Source organism: Oncorhynchus kisutch, linkage group LG14, assembly GCF_002021735.2.
Source record: "Oncorhynchus kisutch isolate 150728-3 linkage group LG14, Okis_V2, whole genome shotgun sequence".
Taxonomy (NCBI): domain Eukaryota; kingdom Metazoa; phylum Chordata; class Actinopteri; order Salmoniformes; family Salmonidae; genus Oncorhynchus; species Oncorhynchus kisutch.
Window position 1 is genome coordinate 39,277,916 of NC_034187.2, and position 21,554 is coordinate 39,299,469.

At 42.6% G+C, this 21,554-nt stretch overlaps 1 protein-coding gene across 7 annotated transcripts in view; it reads left to right on the forward strand.

The window, feature by feature from the left end:
- Window positions 1-21,460, forward strand: part of myo6b (myosin VIb) — a 93,324-nt gene extending 71,864 nt beyond the window's left edge. For 2 of the 7 annotated variants that reach the window (XR_004202788.1, XM_020500884.2), the window contains 5 exons: window positions 21-181; window positions 2,872-2,972; window positions 17,770-17,901; window positions 19,576-19,794; window positions 20,030-21,460. Coding sequence is in view for 4 of the 7 variants with exons in the window: in XM_020500884.2 (XP_020356473.1) it covers window positions 21-181; window positions 2,872-2,972; window positions 17,770-17,901; window positions 19,576-19,794; window positions 20,030-20,226 (810 nt within the window). In the remaining 3 variants the exon portion in view is untranslated. Of the gene's footprint in view, window positions 1-20; window positions 2,973-17,769; window positions 17,902-19,538; window positions 19,795-20,029 lie in introns of all 7 variants that reach the window. The other 5 variants (XR_004202786.1, XM_020500881.2, XM_020500882.2 and 2 more) reach the window with 5 other exon arrangements.
- The last annotated feature ends 94 nt before the right edge of the window (window positions 21,461-21,554 follow it).

The window sequence follows — 21,554 nt, forward strand, 5'->3', positions numbered from 1 at the left end:
CCGACAATGCGTGCATTCAGGCGGAGATGGACATCCAGATAGCGTTGGAGCGAGAGGAGGACGCCCAGCGGTCAGCCATGTTGGAGCAGGAGAAGAGGGACAGAGAGCTGGCCATGAGGATCGCCCAGAGTGAAGCCGAACTCATCACCGACGAGGCCCTAATGGACCTCAGCCTGCGCAGGTACACACGGATACAAACAAACACACACAGAAGTGGACACACAAACACACACACTGTGCTGTATATTGTTATTCATATATTGTCGTGTCTCAATACACGAGCCCTAGATTAGGTTTTTGCAGGACGTACCCAAGGTTAGGTACGTGGAAAAGGTTGTTGTTTAACCCAGAAAATGTTGTAATAAGAGCTCAAGGGAGCTTCTGCAGCAGGATTTGGTAAGGATTCAACAAGTCAAATAAAAATAGGTGTTGTGTTTCATCTAGGTCCGAAAGGAGACCACTACCTGTCCACTGCATGCATAACCTATTTTTGTTCTCCTTTTGTTCTCCCCTCTTTCAGAAATGGGTCTTTCTCAGGTCTCTATCCAGACACAATGAGATCCATGTAAGACATTAGCCATTAGTTTAGCCTCCTGCTTCCAGTAACCTAACACAACCCATTAATCACACTCCCCCGCATGCTTTAATCTCAACCTCAAATCTAATCTTTCATCAATTTATATCCAGGATTATACCAGCCCATGCAAAGCCATCATAAACAATACGCAAATTCTCTAACTCTTCACGTTGGATCGAACCAAATAACACCACATTCCAGTCACGAATCAATCCGCCGTTGTGGTCCCGGCCCAGGGCATGAATCAACAGTGCCATGGGATAAGCACGTCTGTTACTAGCCCAACGTAAACAGGCAACCGTTGCGTGACAAATCTAAACAGGAACAGGAACATGCCGATCTGCTTTTGATCGGTTTCTGCTGATTCTTCTAAGTTGCAACAATCATATGCTCATATATCCTAATCATCATATCCTCTGTTTGCAGTGCTGGTGGACTTCAAAACCTCAAGGCAATCACAATGTATGTTCTCTGGGACTTTTTTATACGTTGCATTTGTTCTTATAAAGCATATGGATATGGCAAACATTGATATTCCATTCCTATTGTATTAGATCTGATAGCTTTGCACAACTATTTGATAAAACACACAAAGCCCCCTCCCCCTAACTCCTAACCAACGTTCGTGGTAGGACTAATTAGCTAACTACTTAGGACTCACACTTAACCACTCCAGTAAGGATATCAGTAGCTACCACCGTCAAAACAAATGGATGAGTTTAGCCGTGGTTAGTTACAGTTGGAATAGAGTAGTACTGTATTTGGTGTACTGACACTTGGGCTACCTGTTCACTCATCAGATGCGATTATTTCTTCATGACTTGTCACTGAGGGATACATTTAAGCAGCTTCCAATTTTGACAGCTGTCAACACGCCACAAGTGTCACAACAGTGTGTGACTGTCACAACGCAGGCTGACATCAACGTATCAGATGGCTGCACACACGGTTCATAGTGGAAGCCACCCTGAACTCTGTGACCAATGGGAAATACTATTTATACTACTGATATATGGATGTGTATGAATCAGAGACATTGGTGTATTATTCTGTTATAGTAATTTATGTGTGCTGGTATTAATGTGTTTATAGGGAGGAAATGGCGCTGGAAATGTCACAACTTCTGGCTTGGTGGGTAATGGAGAGAAATAGTTTTTTCTCGGATCAATGATCATCTGAATCACCCAAATCGATTAATCAAATGAATCATTTCCGAAGAATTCAAATGTATTATTGAAATTGTTTCAAATCCTAGTGCGCAAAGGGAAATGAAGAGATTTTACCAACTATGTTATCTTGTTGATCAGTTTATTGAATCTTGAAATTAGACGTGTCTGCATGCGTGTGTGTATTTTGGGATGAAATCTGATTGTGTACCAGCTGTGGCATTGACCACAACTATTGCACTTTGAACACAACTAACTTCCTTAAAACTGGTTTAAGTTACTACTGCAGAAGTTACTGCAAACAACAAACACAGTTTTTTCCCCTCGGACATCAATGTACGCTGTTTCCCCTTACTATGGATTCCATAGTAAGGGGAATTGCATGCTATCTATAATAAGCGCTCTTTGTTAGAGCTAGTTGGCCAACGCACTCAATCCCTGTTACCCCCGGAGCACTTTGAGGGGGTGACATGGCGACTATGCAGCGCTCAGCCCCAAAGGTCAGGTGAGCTGTCACCACCACACACAACATAGTCTCTCCCTGACATTCTTCTGTCACTCCGGTATCTGCCCAGGCTGGCCCTCCTCTTACAGGGAGGCTTATTGTCCGAAGATTGGATTAGCACCAGAACACCCAAGGATTCCTCTACAGCGGCCCAAAGCCTTGACCCTGCCACAGAGACAGACCTGGAGGGCCACCCGTAAATAGGGGCCAAATCCTGCCTGTCGGGTTGTTAATTAGAGATCTCAGAAGCATGCTGCGGGACGCAGGTAAAGGGCTACAGACTGTGCTTACCGAAGCCCAGGAACACACTGACTAAGTTTAGGTGGGGTGTGGAAAAGGTTATAGGGTGAAATGGTCACACTAAATGGCCACACATCTGCAGTGGGAGTGTAATTGCCTGTGGGATGTCAGAGAGCAGTGACAAAGTCAGACACAGATTTTCCCCTTTTTGCCCCACTTAGCACTTGATTATTTTTCTGATTGTTACCAGAATTTTAGTCTTTGAAAATGACCACCGCATCACTATGGCGGCGCCGATTCTAGCGGGGATTCCGAGACGTCCCACTGCTCTGACTTTTGAAAATTGATTCCTCTCTTCTCTCCCTTCCTTGCGGGGAATGCAGGGGTCCACAGGTGCAGGCACTCAAAGCCGCCGGCGTGAGGAAGTACGACCTGAGCAAGTGGAAGTACGCTGAGCTGCGGGATGTCATCAACACCTCGTGCGGTAAGACTTTTCCCCAAGGTGGCGAGCTCTCAGGGAAACTCATGATCCAGCTCTGTGCACCTCCATCACTCACACCATCATTAATTCAGCCCCAATGTTAATAATTGAAAATCTGTCCAGTAACGCAACCTCTTCAAATGGGTTTTCGCCCCGCTCTAGACTTTCCTGCCTAGGCATGATTTCCCCTGTAATTTTCACAGATAGCTAAAGTGGGAGGTAATTTCCAGGAAATTGCAACCAGGCCGAAATTGATAGAGGAATTCTATTTGAGTGAGGGTGTAAGATTAAGAGCTGACAGGAGAGTGTACATGCAGCTGCTACGTTGATGAGGGTACAGCATTGTGGCAGAGTGGGAAATTATTACCATTTAAGGTGAATTAGTGTTTTTCCCTCTGTACCCGTTACAATATAAAAACATGGAGGAAAGTCTTACCGCCTCAGTCTGATTCGACATGTGTGAATAGGCGAGATGAATAGGCGAGCTGTCAGTTGGGGAGCGCTTCGTACCAACACTTCCCCTAAGAGCATGCTGTGCATCAACCAATGGCAAGCACAACACAAACACCTCAGACGATGGAAAATAAGGTCTAAGCTACAATATATGTGAGAAATTGACATTAAAGGAAAAAAAGTGACAATGTGTATTTGAAAGAACTTGACAATGTTTATTCAAATAAATTATAAAATTGTTTGATAGCCCTGTTTTTAGGCTTTTAAATGATATCAAATTCAACCGTGTATTTTTTCCAGTGATGAAGACATGGTTGTCTCATGGTAGGGTGGGGCATGCAAAATGGGTCAACTTTGAGCACCTCTATCTCCTAAATGTTTTGTCATTCAGTTCCAAAAAGTTACTTTCTGACCACTTCTGCTATTGGCAAATACACTACATGACCAAAGGTATGTGGACACCTGCTCGTCAAACGTCTCAGTCCAAAATCATGGGCATTAGTATGGAGTTGGTCCCCCCTTTGCTGCTATATTTGCCTCCACTCTTCTGGGATGGCTTTCCACTTGATGTCTGAACATTGCTGTTGGGATTTGCTTCCATTCAGCCACAAGCATTAGTGAGGTTGGGCACTGATGTTGGGCGATTAGGCCTGGCTCGAGGTTGGTGTTTTCATCCCAAAGGTGTTCGACGGGGTTAAGGTCAAGGCTCTGTGCAGGCCAGTCAAGTTCTTCCACACCTATTTAAACAAACCATTTCTGTATGTACCTCGCTTAGTGCACAGGGGCATTGTCATGCTGAAACAGGAGAGGGGCATCCCCAAACTGTTGCCACAAAGTTGGAAGCACAGAATCATCTAGAATGTAGCGTTAAGAATTGTCTTAACTGGAACTAAGAATTCTCTTAACTGGAACTGCCTATCCCGAACCATGAACAGCCCCAGACCACCCCCACCAAACTTTACAATTGGTACTATGTGTAACAGTATAACTTTAGACCGTCCCCTCGCCTATTCCCGGGCGCAAACTCTGGGACCCTCTGCACACATCAACAACAGTCACCATCAAAGCATCGTTACCCATCGCTCCACAAAAGCCACGGCCCTTGCAGAGCAAGGGGAACTACTACTTCAAGGTCTAAGAGCAAGTGACGTCACCGATTGAAACGCTATTTAGCGCGTACCACCGCTAACTAAGCTAGCTGTTTCACATCCGTTACACTCACCCCCCTTTTGACCTCCTCCTTTTCCGCAGCAACCAGTGATCCGGGTCAACAGCATCAATGTAACAGTATAACTTTAGACCGTCCCCTCGCTCATACCCGGGCGCGAACCAGGGACCCTCTGCACACATCAACAACAGTCACCCACAAAGCATCGCTCCACAAAAGCTGCGGCCCTTGCAGAGCAAGGGGAACTACTACTTCAAGGTCTCAGAGCAAGTGACATCACCGTTTGAAATGCTATTTAGCGCGTACCACCGCTAACTAAGCTAGCTGTTTCACATCCGTTACACTCACCCCCCTTTTGACCTCCTCCTTCTCCTCAGCAACCAGTGACCTGGGTCACAGCACCAATGTAACAGTATAACTTTAGACTGTCCCCTCGCCCATACCCGGGCGCAAACCTGGGACCCTCTGCACACATCAACAACAGTCACCCCCTCGAAGCATCGTTACCCATCGCTCCACAAAAGCCGCGGCCCTTGCAGAGCAAGGGGAACTACTACTTCAAGGTCTCAGAGCAAGTGACGTCACCGTTTGAAACGCTATTTAGCGCGTACCACCGCTAACTAAGCTAGCTGTTTCACATCTGTTACATATGCATTCAGGCAGGTAGTGTTGTACTGGCATCCATGTTACGATAATTAATTATCTCAGGTTCCCAGAACATTCCCTTTAATCTAAAGAATTCACATGTTTAATTAAAACTCAGAAAATAAAACTTATAATATTCCATATGTGTGTGTACCCCTTTAAGATACCGTCTCTAGGAAACAAGGAAATCTCCTCAAACCCAAAGGCTAAAATCAAACAAAACATTTCCAGGCCTTCTCAATTTGGTAGAAACATGCCTCTATCTCACTCGCTCCCTTCAAGATTACAGCCCCCAGAAAACATTCCCAAGAGAGACAATGAAGCACCCCCCCCCCCCCCCCCCCACACACACACACAAATAACACTTGGTCAGCATTCATTATACTACCCTGAAAATTCCATTGTACTCCCTCTAATCATTCATTTTACACTTCCTCAATGGTTATATGTACTTAATTGAACATGCACTCCCCTTGGATACAATACTGTACTTTAAATCTATGAAATTCCCCTACTACTTGACTAGTTTAGCCCAAGCTTGCTTTACAACATTAAAACCCATTCAGTCTGCATGTAAACAGTCTCTTAAAATGCTTGATAGGAATACCCTGCCATTAGACACACACAAATGTGATTAATGTGCACTGTCCCTGCAAAATAAAATTAACTCAACCTGCAATCATCTTTAGTGACCTGACATTGTTCCACGTAATGGAAACAGATTATAATGTTAGAATACCTTAACTTCCTGTTCCAATTCACTGGTGTTACCTAAACAATCTACAACTTTCCCTTCTCTTTCGGCTTCACCCTTATGAATTGTCCCAGATTTAAAAGTAATATGTAAATCGCCAAAATGTCAAACCTACATCAATCAATCCATTAGAATAAAAACACAATTCGATGGGCATAACTCTAGCGCAATGATCTCTCCGCTATTATGTAGAATTCATTAGATTTAGGTAACTGTCTCTTCTATGATTCAGTCATTTAAATACGACTCCATTCTCAATACGTTATTCCAGCAGATCATTTTGGCAACAGACACCGTCGTGCATCGAAATTCGCTTCGCTATTATTTTGAATGAATTAGTCTCTCAATTTAACCTAAACAAGCTATTATAACCGTATCTTTCCAGACAAAACATATCAATAGTTGAATTACAATCAGAATGAATTTTAGTCTATTGGTGCATAGACTGAGATACGAACCCAAGTCTCCCGCGTTGTAGGCAAGAGTTCTACCCCTGGACCACCAACACTATTAAAATTTTGGAGACACAAATAACCCTATTATTATAATTGTCTGTAGTCGTAAACTCCGGCACGTGCTACCGAGACAATTCCCAGCCTAGTTTAAAGGTCCAAGCGTTTCCCCAGCGAGGATTCTCCTTACTCTCTCTCTCTCGTTATCTCTGCCTCACTCTTTTTCCCTGTATGTCCCCTTATCTTCTCTTTTCCTTTCCTCTCTTGACCCTTGTCACGCTCTCTATCTCCTACTCAGAATTTAGAAATAATTACTATTATGACTTAGGTCTCACACGCACATAATTTTTTCCCCTGCTGATATCCTTCTTGTAACTTTCTCTCACCCTTTCTCTACGCTTGCCTTCTTACCTTCTTTTCCCGGGATTCAGACAGCCAGGTAGTTTCCCTTGACTATCTACACACTTCTTATGTATCTACTTTATCATTAATTCAAATTTTCCAGACGTCTCTAAAATTCGTACTTCTTTCTCCATTTTGGGCATTAGATTTACCTCTCATCCCTGGTTAATTCCGGGACCTCCTTTGAGGATTTACTACTCACGTTTAGAAAACCTTGTAGTTCCTATGCTTATTCTCACAATCTATGTGTATGTATTTCTATGATCTATGTGTGTGCTCTTTTTCCCGTTATCCAATTACTATAATTGGGAACTGTACATGATACAGACAACATCTTGGTGTCATTATAATCCTTATAGTTTGCTTTAATATATGGAGTCCCTAGATTCTAAAATAAAATATTTCACATTCATTTATTCATCATTACAAATATTAATGTGAATATCTCACAACTACCCTTTTTTTAATGTTGCTTATTTTTATGGAACAATATACTCTTCAAACACATAACATTTCCAGAGTGGGCTCTCGGGTACTTTTAATGATATTACCCATTTTATACATAGAAATTTACATTATAGATCAATTAACCAATCACAGCCCTCCTTTAGGATTGCACATTCAGCAAGTCACCGGCAGAGGGAGTTCCGCTTGAATCCATTTACCGTTGACTGTGTTGGTGGTGTTCATAAAATTCATAACTTCATAATTAGCAGGGAGCTCACTCTGGAAATGTTATGTACTTGTAGAGTACTGTACATTGTTCCAAAAAATGTCTTAAAATTAGTGTTCGAAAAAGTACTGAATTGTCATACTTGAGAAAAAGTAAAGATACCTTAATAGTCATTCTGCTACTGAGCAAGTTAACCCACTGATAGGTGCGTGAATTGGACCATATTGCTGTCCTGCCAGAGCATTCGACATGAAATTACTTTTGGTTGTCAGGGAAAATGTATGCGAGTATATTTTCTTTAGGAATGTAGTAAAGTACAGTAGTAAACCCCAGAAACTACTTAGGTACTACTTCAAAGTATTTTTACTTATTAAGTACTATACACAATGCTTAAAATTAATATATCCAAAAAGGGTTGTTTACTTGGCCCTTCTTTGGACACTGTGTTAACAACCCTCCAGGCAAGCTTCAATGCCATACAACTCTCCTTCCGTGGCCTCCAATTGCTCTTAAATACAAGTAAAACTAAATGCATGCTCTTCAACCGATCGCTACCTGCACCTACCCAACATCACTACTCTGGACGGCTCTGACTTAGAATACGTGGACAACTACAAATACTTAGGTGTCTGGTTAGACTGTAAACTCTCCTTCCAGACCCATATCAAACATCTCCAATCCAAAGTTAAATCTAGAATTGGCGTCCTATTTTGCAACAAAGCATCCTTCACTCATGTTGCCAAACATACCCTTGTAAAACTGACCATCCTACCAATCCTCGACTTCGGCGATGTCATTTACAAAATAGCCTCCAATACCCTACTCAATAAATTGGATGCAGTCTATCACAGTGCAATCCGTTTTGTCACCAAAGCCCCATATACTACCCACCATTGCGACCTGTACGCTCTCGTTGGCTGGCCCTCGCTTCATACTCGTCGCCTGTCATCTACAAGACCCTGCTAGGTAAAGTCCCCCTTATCTCAGCTCACTGGTCACCATAGCATCTCCCACCTGTAGCACACGCTCCAGCAGGTATATCTCTCTAGTCACCCCCAAAACCAATTCTTTCTTTGGCCGCCTCTCCTTCCAGTTCTCTGCTGCCAATGACTGGAACTAACTACAAAAATCTCTGAAACTGGAAACACTTATCTCCCTCACTAGCTTTAAGCACCAACTGTCAGAGCAGCTCACAGATTACTGCACCTGTACATAGCTCACCTATAATTTAGCCCAAACAACTACCTCTTTCCCTACTGTATTTAATTAATTACTTTATTTATTTTGCTCCTTTGCACCCCATTATTTTTATTTCTACTTTGCACATTCTTCCACTGCAAATCTACCATTCCAGTGTTTTACTTGCTATATTGTATTTACTTTGCCACCATGGCCTTTTTTTGCCTTTACCTCCCTTATCTCACCGCATTTGCTTACATCGTATATAGACTTGTTTATACTGTATTATTGACTGTATGTTTGTTTTACTCCATGTGTAACTCTGTGTTGTTGTATGTGTCGAACTGCTTTGCTTTATCTTGGCCAGGTCGCAATTGTAAATGAGAACTTGTTCTCAACTTGCCTACCTGGTTAAATAAAGGTGAAATAAATAAATAAATAAAAATTTCAGAATCTAAGCATACTCCATATATTAAAGCACACTATAAGGATTATAATGACAATAAGATGTTGTCTGTATCATGTACGGTTCACTGATCAGTCTTACAGGAGGCATGTATAGGTCTAAAAAGGGCCTAAATGGCCAATTTCATGATATTCTCAAATTTGGTTTGTGATACAAATGTAAGAATTTCCAGAATAATTTGAGATACCAATAATATTTTCGGCTCGCCTGGAATCGCCCTAATATTATCTGTACCAAAGTTTTTTTTAACAGAAATTACATTAATGGAGGCCAGTGGAGGCTGGTGACTTTAAAAATGTAGCAGGATGGGAGACCCACGGTACAGGCGCAGAACACACGGAGACGACAAAGTTTGTTTTAAAAAATCGTCAAAGACTAATTCTTTTAACCGAACACCATGCCCAAACCGGACACGAGCGTGCGCCATCGTGCACAAATTGATTTTGTCCCCCCCACACTAAGCGCGATCACGACACTTATTTCTTACATTAGTACCCCAGGTCATCTTAGGTTTCATTACATACAGTCGAGAAGAACTACTGAATATAAGATCAGCGTCATCTCACCATAAGTACAACCAAGAATATGTTTTTCGCGACGCGGATCCTGTGTTCTGCCTTACAAACAGGACAACGGAGTGGATCCCATGCAGCGACCCAAAAAAACGACTCCGAAAAGCGGGAAACGAGGCGGTCTTCTGGTCAGACTCCGGAGACGGGCACACCGTGCACCACTCCCTAGCATTCTTCTTGCCAATGTCCAGTCTCTTGACAACAAGGTTGATGAAATCCGAGCAAGGGTAGCATTCCAGAGGGACATCAGAGACTGTAACGTTCTTTGCTTCCCGGAAACATGGCTCACTGGAGAGATGCTATCCGAGGCAGTGCAGCCAACAGGTTTCTCCAGGCATCGCGCCGACAGAAACAAACATCTTTCTTTAAGAAGAGGGGCGGGGGCGTATGCCTTATGACTAACGAGACATGGTGTGATGAAAGAAACATACAGGAACTCAAATCCTTCTGTTCACCTGATTTAGAATTCCTCACAATCAAATGTAGACCGCATTATCTACCAAGAGAATTCTCTTCGATTTTAATCACAGCCGTATATATCCCCCCCCAAGCAGACACATCGATGGCTCTGAACGAACTTTATTTAACTCTTTGCAAACTGGAAACAATTTATCCGGAGGCTGCATTCATTGTAGCTGGGGATTTTAACAAGGCTAATCTGAAAACAAGACTCCCTAAATTTGATCAGCATATCGATTGCGCAACCAGGGGTGGAAAGACCTTGGATCATTGTTACTCTAACTTCCGCAACGCATATAAGGCCCTGCCCCACCCTCCTTTCGGAAAAGCTAACCACGACTCCATTTTGTTGATCCCTGCCTACAGACAGAAACTAAAACAAGAGGCTCCCACGCTGAGGTCTGTCCAACGCTGGTCCGACCAAGCTGACTCCACACTCCAAGACTGCTTCCATCACGTGGACTGGGATATGTTTCGTATTGCGTCAGATAACAATATTGACGAATACGCTGATTCGGTGTGCAAGTTCATTAGAACGTGCGTTGAAGATTTCGTTCCCATAGCAACGATTAAAACATTCCCTAACCAGAAACCGTGGATTGATGGCAGCATTCGCGTGAAACTGAAAGCGCGAACCACTGCTTTTAATCAGGGCAAGGTGTCTGGTAACATGACCGAATACAAACAGTGCAGCTATTCCCTCCGCAAGGCTATCAAACAAGCTAAGTGTCAGTACAGAGACAAAGTAGAATCTCAATTCAATGGCTCAGACACAAGAGGCATGTGGCAGGGTCTACAGTCAATCACGGACTACAAGAAGAAATCCAGCCCAGTCACGGACTAGGATGTCTTGCTCCCAGGCAGACTAAATAACTTTTTTGCCCGCTTTGAGGACAATACAGTGCCACTGACACGGCCTGCAACATGCGGTCTCTCCTTCACTGCAGCCGAGGTGAGTAAGACATTTAAACGCGTTAACCCTCGCAAGGCTGCAGGCCCAGACGGCATCCCCAGCCGCGCCCTCAGAGCATGCGCAGACCAGCTGGCCGGTGTGTTTACGGACATATTCAATCAATCCCTATACCAGTCTGCTGTTCCCACATGCTTCAAGAGGGCCACCATTGTTCCTGTTCCCAAGAAAGCTAAGGTAACTGAGCTAAACGACTACCCCCGTAGCACTCACTTCCGTCATCATGAAGTGCTTTGAGAGACTAGTCAAGGACCATATCACCTCCACCCTACCTGACACCCTAGACCCACTCCAATTTGCTTACCGCCCAAATAGGTCCACAGACGATGCAATCTCAACCACACTGCACACTGCCCTAACCCATCTGGACAAGAGGAATACCTATGTGAGAATGCTGTTCATCGACTACAGTTCGGCATTCAACACCATAGTACCCTCCAAGCTCGTCATCAAGCTCGAGACCCTAGGTCTCGACCCCGCCCTGTGCAACTGGGTACTGGACTTCCTGACGGGCCGCCCCCAGGTGGTGAGGGTAGGCAACAACATCTCCTCCCCGCTGATCCTCAACACTGGGGCCCCACAAGGGTGCGTTCTGAGCCCTCTCCTGTACTCCCTGTTCACCCACGACTGCGTGGCCACGCACGCCTCCAACTCAATCATCAAGTTTGCGGACGACACAACAGTGGTAGGCTTGATTACCAACAACGACGAGACGGCCTACAGGGAGGAGGTGAGGGCCCTCGGAGTGTGGTGTCAGGAAAATAACCTCACACTCAACGTCAACAAAACTAAGGAGATGATTGTGGACTTCAGGAAACAGCAGAGGGAACACCCCCCTATCCACATCGATGGAACAGTAGTGGAGAGGGTAGCAAGTTTTAAGTTCCTCGGCATACACATCACAGACAAACTGAATTGGTCCACTCACACAGACAGCATCGTGAAGAAGGCGCAGCAGCGCCTCTTCAACCTCAGGAGGCTGAAGAAATTCGGCTTGTCACCAAAAGCACTCACAAACTTCTACAGATGCACAATCGAGAGCATCCTGGTGGGCTGTATCACCGCCTGGTACGGCAACTGCTCCACCCTCAACCGTAAGGCTCTCCAGAGGGTAGTGAGGTCTGCACAGCGCATCACCGGGGGCAAACTACCTGCCCTCCAGGACACCTACACCACCCGATGTTACAGGAAGGCCATAAAGATCATCAAGGACATCAACCACCCGAGCCACTGCCTGTTCACCCCGCTATCATCCAGAAGGCGAGGTCAGTACAGGTGCATCAAAGCTGGGACCGAGAGACTGAAAAACAGCTTCTATCTCAAGGCCATCAGACTGTTAAACAGCCACCACTAACATTGAGTGGCTGCTGCCAACACACTGACACTGACACTGACTCAACTCCAGCCACTTTAATAATGGGAATTGATGGGAAATTATGTAAATATATCACTAGCCACTTTAAACAATGCTACCTTATATAATGTTACTTACCCTACATTATTCATCTCATATGCATACGTATATACTGTACTCTATATCATCGACTGCATCCTTATGTAATACATGTATCACTAGCCACTTTAACTATGCCACTTTGTTTACATACTCATCTCATATGTATATACTGTACTCGATACCATCTACTGTATCTTGCCTATGCTGCTCTGTACCATCACTCATTCATATATCCTTATGTACATATTCTTTATCCCCTTACACTGTGTATAAGACAGTAGTTTTGGAATTGTTAGTTAGATTACTTGTTGGTTATTACTGCATTGTCGGAACTAGAAGCACAAGCATTTCGCTACACTCGCATTAACATCTGCTAACCATGTGTATGTGACAAATACAATTTGATTTGATTTGATTTGGTGATTGAAATATCAAAACAAACTCTGAACCAATTATAATAATTTGGGGACAGGTCGAAAACCATTAAACATTTATGGCAATTTAGCTAGCAACTGAATTGCCATAAATGTTTAATACTTGCTGTTGCTAGCTAATTTGTCCTGGGATATGAACGTCAACCACATAATTTCTAGTCATCTCTCCTCCTTCCAGGCTTTTTCTTCTTTGGACTTTATATGGCGATTGGCGTGTAACTTTCATAATAAGGTGTATTACCATGACCGACCTCAGTTCATCTTTCAATCACCCACGTGGGTATAACCAATGAGGAGATGGCATGTGGGAATATGCTTCTATAAACCAATTAGGAGATGGGAGAGGCAGGACTTGGCACCGTGTTCAGCGTCACAAATAGACCTGACTTATATTTTAGCTCTTGGCAACGCAGACGCTCATTGGCGCACGCGGGCAGTGTGGGTGCAATGACTGAATAACATGTACGTGTACCTTTATTTTGCAATGCGAGCGGTGTGGTCAGCATGTAAAGCATTTAATAAAGTTGTTTATAGTATAATATTATGGGGAATGGGAATGAGAGGGCTACTTACACCGTGTTGGAAAGGGATCACGGCAGTGATTGAATGAGGGTATGAGGCATGAGTTGGTGTTCAGAGACTTGACCAGTGCAGGACAGGATTTGACTGGGAAGACAAAAAACAATAACACAACACACTACACAGTTAGACAAAAGAGCTAAGAATGAGTTGGTCCAAGCAAGGAGTAAAATCATTGATGTAATAATGTGATTGACTCGACATACAGTAATGAGATACAGTGCCTTGCGAAAGTATTCGGCCCCCTTGAACTTTGCGACCTTTTGCCACATTTCAGGCTTCAAACATAAAGATATAAAACTGTATTTTTTTGTGAATAATCAACAACAAGTGGGACACAATCGTGAAGTGGAACGACATTTATTGGATATTTCCAACTTTTTTAACAAATCAAAAACTGAAGAATTGGGCGTGCAAAATTATTCAGCCCCTTTACTTTCAGTGCAGCAAACTCTCTCCAGAAGTTCAGTGAGGATCTCTGAATGATCCAATGTTGACCTAAATGACTAATGATGATAAATACAATCCACATGTGTGTAATCAAGTCTCCGTATAAATGCACCTGCACTGTGATAGTCTCAGAGGTCCGTTAAAAGCGCAGAGAGCATCATGAAGAACAAGGAACACACCAGGCAGGTCCGAGATACTGTTGTGAAGAAGTTTAAAGCCGGATTTGGATACAAAAAGATTTCCCAAGCTTTAAACATCCCAAGGAGCACTGTGCAAGCGATAATATTGAAATGGAAGGAGTATCAGACCACTGCAAATCTACCAAGACCTGGCCGTCCCTCTAAACTTTCAGCTCATACAAGGAGAAGACTGATCAGAGATGCAGCCAAGAGGCCCATGATCATTCTGGATGAACTGCAGAGATCTACAGCTGAGGTGGGAGACTCTGTCCATAGGACAACAATCAGTCGTATATTGCACAAATCTGGTGACAATCTGAGTGGCAAGAAGAAAGCCATTTCTTAAAGATATCCATAAAAAGTGTTGTTTAAAGTTTGCCACAAGCCACCTGGGAGACACACCAAACATGTGGAAGAAGGTGCTCTGGTCAGATGAAACCAAAATGGAACTTTTTGGCAACAATGCAAAACGTTATGTTTGGCGTAAAAGCAACACAGCCCATCACCCTGAACACACCATCCCCACTGTCAAAAATGGTGGTGGCAGCATCATGGTTTGGGCCTGCTTTTCTTCAGCAGGGACAGGGAAGATGGTTAAAATTGATGGGAAGATGGATGGAGCCAAATACAGGACCATTCTGGAAGAAAACCTGATGGAGTCTGCAAAAGACCTGAGACTGTGACGGAGATTTGTCTTCCAACAAGACAATGATCCAAAACATAAAGCAAAATCTACAATGGAATGGTTCAAAAATAAACATATCCAGGTGTTAGAATGGCCAAGTCAAAGTCCAGACCTGAATCCAATCGAGAATCTGTGGAAAGAACTGAAAACTGCTGTTCACAAATGCTCTCCATCCAACCTCACTGAGCTCGAGCTGTTTTGCAAGGAGGAATGGGAACAAAATGTCAGTCTCTCGATGTGCAAAACTGATAGAGACATACCCCAAGCGACTTACAGCTGTAATCGCAGCAAAAGGTGGCGCTACAAAGTATTAACTTAAGGGGGCTGAATAATTTTGCACGCCCAATTTTTCAGTTTTGGATTTGTTAAAAAAGTTTGAAATATCCAATAAATGTCGTTCCACTTCATGATTGTGTCCCACTTGTTGTTGATTCTTCACAAAAAAATACAGTTTTATATCTTTATGTTTGAAGCCTGAAATTGGGCAAAAGGTAGCAAAGTTCAAGGGGGCCGAATACTTTCGCAAGGCACTGTACATTTTATATATGTCCTCACAGTACTTGCAGGGGAAACATTCAATGTGCCAATGGATGAGCAGGCACATGAGATGTGGCTTCAGTTCATGTCAGGAGAAAGTTGACAATGGTAGTGGAGTGGAGTAGTCATCACCTCTTAATCAGGGAACAGGAGGGGATTTAGCTGTAAATATAAATAGCAGATACATTCCATTATAGCTGCGCCATCCTAGGTTTGGACAACGAGTTTCTCTATTAAGTTAAACTCAGACATCTCAAAATTCATAAAGTCACACACAGATTGCACATCTAGCCCACTTGACACATCAAAGTAGCCCAAGAAACGTTCCTGAATAAAGCCCTGATCATCCACATACCTGACGATAACTGACAACTGCAAGCAGACTGGTTGCAGCATAGGTCCCAGAGTGCGGGAGCAATTTTAACCCCATGGGGCCTGGGAAACTAGGAAAACTCTGGACCCTATAAGGTATGACAGGGATTAATCAGTTGTCAAAAGGTTTTATATGGGCTATGTGGGACCAGTTTTTACTAATCAGGTCACATGGGGAGGATTAAAACCCTGTCAAAACTGCATCTACCTTATACAGTATTTGTTTATATAAATGATATTTAGACTAGATTAGGTGGGGGATTTCCTCTACACAGACACATAGACAACAACTGATAGACAATATAACTCAGAGCTTGCATTATGCATGTTTGCATCATGCAGGCCTATGCAACTGTAGGCCTTATAAAACATTGTAATAGTTTTTTTAAACTATTATGTTGATTGATTAATTCCAGTTAATAATTTGGGATAAAAAATGTATAGGCAGCCTAGCCACCCCAATTTTGAAAATAAACTAAATTTGATCACATTCACATTTCAGCATAGGCTGTATGCTCTTATTAGTAGCCTACAGTTCAGCAAGTAAAGCATCATAACGTGCAATTACCTCTGCAAGCTCCTTGTAGTTTCCCTTGTTGGTGGAACTTTCCCTCTCATCGTGTCCTCTAAAAGCAAATGCTTGCATGCCTAACAGTGGTGTTGATAAGCCGCTTGAAAAACATCCCTGTATCTTCTTACTTTATCGTTGTGTTGCGCAGTTTGAATACACAGACCTTTGTCTTAATTGATGCAGCTTTTTCCAGGCAGAGTTCGACCCTCAGTTTTAATTCACACCTTTTCCGTGTACCCCAGAGAATGAAAGTGGTTCTTCAACAAAAAGTCCACAACATTCTCGGCAGCGTTGGCCATTCTACCATTCTGGCGGAGAAAACTACACTCTAGTGCTGGTAGCTAGCTAGCTACTGAAGTTATTAAAGTTATTAAATTGCAATAACTGGACACAAATATAAAGTTCTAAACCAAGAAAACAATTTAAAATATACCTCCTCCATCTCCTATAATTTGAATTGAATAATATCTAAAATGCTCTTCACTCTTAATCTCGATCCAATAATGTCACCAAGCTTCTCAACACATAGAACCCCCATAATGCTCTGTGGCACAATCCCAATACAACACACTAGGTTCATTCTTTGATCCTAATTCTATGATTGGATAGACAACATGTCACTTCATACTGCAAAAGCTTTGATTGGTTGGAGGACGTCCTCCGGAAGTGGTCATAATTACTATATATGTCTATGGAAGGGGGTGAGGCCTACAAGCCTCCTAAGTTTTGTATTGAAGTCAATGTAGCCAGAGGAGGACGGAAGCTAGCTAGTGCTGTTGAAGTTACTGTAGACCTTCATTGCAAAAGAGTGTATTTTAATCAATTATTTGGTAACATATTAATATATTTAGTATAGTTTTATCTAAAAATGATTACTTTTGTAATGTTTCAAAATATTTTTTAAATTAAATTTCACTTGAGGATGGTCCTCCCTTTCCTCCTCTGAAGAGCCTCCACTGATGGAGGCATAAAAAATAATAAAGACTTACTCCCATAACCTTAAAGGATGAGTAAGTTACAGTATTTCAGAAGCTAGCAGATTCATTACTTAACAGCAACAGCTGCAAATCCCAATAAAACTACATGATGTTTTGAAGTTCACTTTCCTTGCTTTGTCTAACAAAACTATCATGAATCTAGCAAAGAAGTTTTGTGGGTGCAGTATTTATTTAGTTTCCTAGCACTAATGTTTGCTATCAAGTCTCTCACACTGGCTTAAGCTGGGGCTGCCCAGGCAAGTCTGGGGGTTGCCTAGCAACACGTGCCTCGCAGGTAGGCAATGTCTAGATGGCACGTGAAATTCACTCACTCTGGTTAAGTTCTGTTGATGTCATCCCTGTGTAGATATTGAGCTGCTGGCGGCATGCAGGGAGGAGTTCCATCGCCGTCTAAAGGTCTACCACGCCTGGAAGTCCAAGAACAAGAAACGTGACACAGCCACAGAGCAGAGGGCCCCCAAATCTATCACTGACTACGGTGAGATACCCCATCCTGGGCTATTATGCTACTGTAGGCTACCCTCCTCAACCCAGGATTGTGTTCAGACATTAACACGTTTTGTCTTAACCCTGCTATTACCATTTCCTGTGTCCATTGCATCGTTTTCAACAGTAACATCCTTTTTTCATCTGTTTTCTTTCTGTGACCATATTTGACCTTGAAAGTTGTGTTACAGGTAACTGACAAAATAAAGGAAACACCAACATAAAGTGTCTTAATAGGGCATTGGGCCACCACAAGCCAGAAAAGCTTCAATGCACTTTAACATTGAAGTGTCTGGAACTCTATTGGACACCACTCTTCCACGAGAAATTCCTTAAATGGGTTGTTTTGTTGATTGTGGTGGAAAACGTCTCCAGCACCGCTCCAGAAACTCCCATAAGTGTTCAGCTGGGTTTGTGATCTGGTGACTGAGACGGCCATGGCATATGGTTTACATCGTTTTCATGCCCATCAACCGATTCAGCGACCATTCGTGCTCTACGGATGGGGGCATTGTCATCCTATGTGGGTATATCCATGATATCCAAAATAATGGCCTGCCCAGCATTTTTATACATGACCCTAAGCATGATGGGATGTTAATTGCTTAATTTACTCAGGAACCACACCTGTGTGGAAGCACCTTCTTTCAATATACTTTGCATTCCTCATTTACTCAAGTCTTTACATTATTTTGGCAGTTACTTGTACGTCCACACAGAGTACCTAATTTGCTAGCACGGTACTCATTTGCCCACTCGTCAATGTACTTTCCCAGAGGGAAAAAGTCTCACAATTGCATTCATGTCGGATTAACATGGAGGGCAAAAACCCAAGAAGAAGCAGCAATGCTTCAGTGAGCCCTCGGTGGGTTACATGAGGTAAAAAACTGTGGGGTTTGTCTTCACAGCTTCACCGTCTCTTCTCCTGATAATGATGGAGGAGGATTAATGTCCACTTTATAAATTGCCTTCCTGTTATTCTTGACATTCAATTAGTGTTCTTAAAAGCCTTGCCCCAAAACCTAGCTCCCATCTGCGTCAAAAGTATTTGTTCCAATTAGACTCAGCTGCCACAACACATCATCGGGTTTAGCTGTGTGCTACCATGACCGCTTGCTCTATCCAGTCATGCATGATGTATTCAACTCAGACAACAGGGGAGGTTGGAAATCATGTTTCAAGAAAGTATTATTTAGTTACATGAAAGCTACCCAGAACAGATGTTGCTTTCACTGCATTTTCATTTCTTGATGTGAAAGCTCCTGAAAGGCATGTTGAACCCATTTTATATGCCTTTTGTTTGGCTGCAGTTCTCTCTTCTCTCACTAATGGAAGCATGTCTTGGCAACTCTGCCATGTAAGAGGGGAGAAAGCAGCTTACCTGGCTTTTCAACCATAGCATTTTTTGTGTATTTTATGCCATCTTTGATGTCCCCTATTTTCAGAGTTTCATGTTTTTGCTTCCTTCCACCACCCTATGATTTAATCATTCAACTCAGTCATGTTCTAGCATTTAGCAAATGAATTGCTTCAAACACTGCTGTGTAAATACAGTATTGTTCCTCTTACAAAAAATAATAAAATAATTCCACATTTATTTGCCTCGGTAATCACACAATATCATAATAGAGCAGTATTGTGGCATCATCAAACCTGCCACACACAGCCCAACAGAACCCGGCTCCAGCCATGGCCGCCCAGCAGCAGGAGATAGCCATGAACCGCCAGCAGCGCTACTTCCGCATCCCCTTCATCCATCCCGGTGACCAGTACAAGGACCCCCAGAACAAGAAGAAGGGCTGGTGGTACGCCCACTTTGACGGGCCCTGGATCGCCAGGCAGATGGAGCTACACCCAGACAAGCAGTCCATCCTACTCGTGGCAGGTGGGTCCCTCGGGATAGATCAGCTTCATATGTTCTTTATATGCACATTGATGTGTTTGTAATATGAAACTCTGCTCTATGTCATAGTGCATGTTGTGAATGTGGGTATCCCATCCTAAAAAAGAATCCCTATTCAATCATGTTATCCTTTCCTGTGTGTGTGTATTAAATCCTGTTTTTGACTGTCAGTGTCCCTCCTCTCTCACTGTCTTCCCCCCCCCCCCCACATCCTTAGGAAAAGATGACATGGAGATGTGTGAGCTAAGCCTGGAGGAGACAGGCCTGACCACGAAGAGGGGGGCTGAGATCCTCCCTCGGCAATTTGAGGATGTCTGGGAACGCTGCAACGGGATCATGTACCTTCGAAACGCCATCGAAAGCAGACAGGCCAGGCCCACGTACGCCACAGCTATGCTGCAGAACCTCCAGTGAACCAGAGGATCACCCATGTCCATGGGCTCAAAAAGAATGCAGTAAATAAAGGGAAGAAAGCAGAAGCATTCCCTATTATAGCAGTCTTTGAAGCTAACGGTTATCTCACTGAGGTCATTTAAACATTTTACTTAGATATGTTGGTTTTGTTTCTTTGTTAGTTTGTGGGGAATATACATACCAATTTACATCTCGTCCTCAAGCAATAAACCTACGATTGAATGAAATGTTTACTACGAGGCCTTAACTATTTTATTGGTATTAATGAGAAGTTTCAGATCAGCCTTTCCTCAAAACAGTCTTAATTGTATATTCATGTTTAGTTGTTAAATGAAATTTAAGCACTGTTGGAACTATTGTATTTGATTGAATAAATTGTTGCAAATATTTGGCTTTATGACTCTAGGAATAATTGATTTTGTCGGGCACATTTTCAGGATAACGCAGCTGTTCCTCTGTCTGTAGGGCTGGTATTTCCATAATGCTGGGGGCAGGTTGTATCCTTGGATGTTGAATTTGTTGCTGTTATTTGTTTTAAGAAAGCTTATTTGACATTTTCATGACAATGAAAGCGCACCAGCTCACATCTTTTAACAACAGGACATTGCAGGACTTGTGCAACGATAGATGATTCATAGGAAGGCAGATGACATAATATATTTCTCAAAAATATCTTGTTTACGACTTTGTCGAAGGCTGTATTTTGAGTGTCATCGTTAACCATACAGGAGGTTAATTAGAGCACAAACCTCTTTGGGACACAGTGAAAATATACACTTTCCGAATATGGCATAGTGAAAGAAATCAGTCACTATTTGTATTGCATAGTGACAGATTGTATTTACATCTAATAACTCCTTTTTAAAAGAAATTGTAGAATTTGTAAATGTATTTTCATAGAGGGAACTCCCAAGGGCTTTCTGTTCACCACTAATATAAAACACTAAAAACCGAATTGTCCAACTATTTTAATAACTTTGTTGAAAGTTTAATGTTTCTAGGTGTGATTTGTATTGGTCTTTCAATCTAGATTGCTTGACTTTTGCCTAGCCTTGACGTTCTGACATGAGTAATTCATCTCATTGTGAACCCCCCCAGTTATAATTTGATAATGAGTGATCTAATTGTTTGTATTATTTTCTGTACATTAAAATTGTTTTGCAATTTCAGATTCAACTTCAATTGTATGCTGAGTATTGCACTGCAATATAGGAAATAAATGCATTCAACCTTTTATCATTGTGTAGACTCTAGTTAATAGCAAGACTTGCCCATTAAATCAGGTCTTCTGTTAGTACCTTACTAAACGGCTTAGACTAGCTAATTGA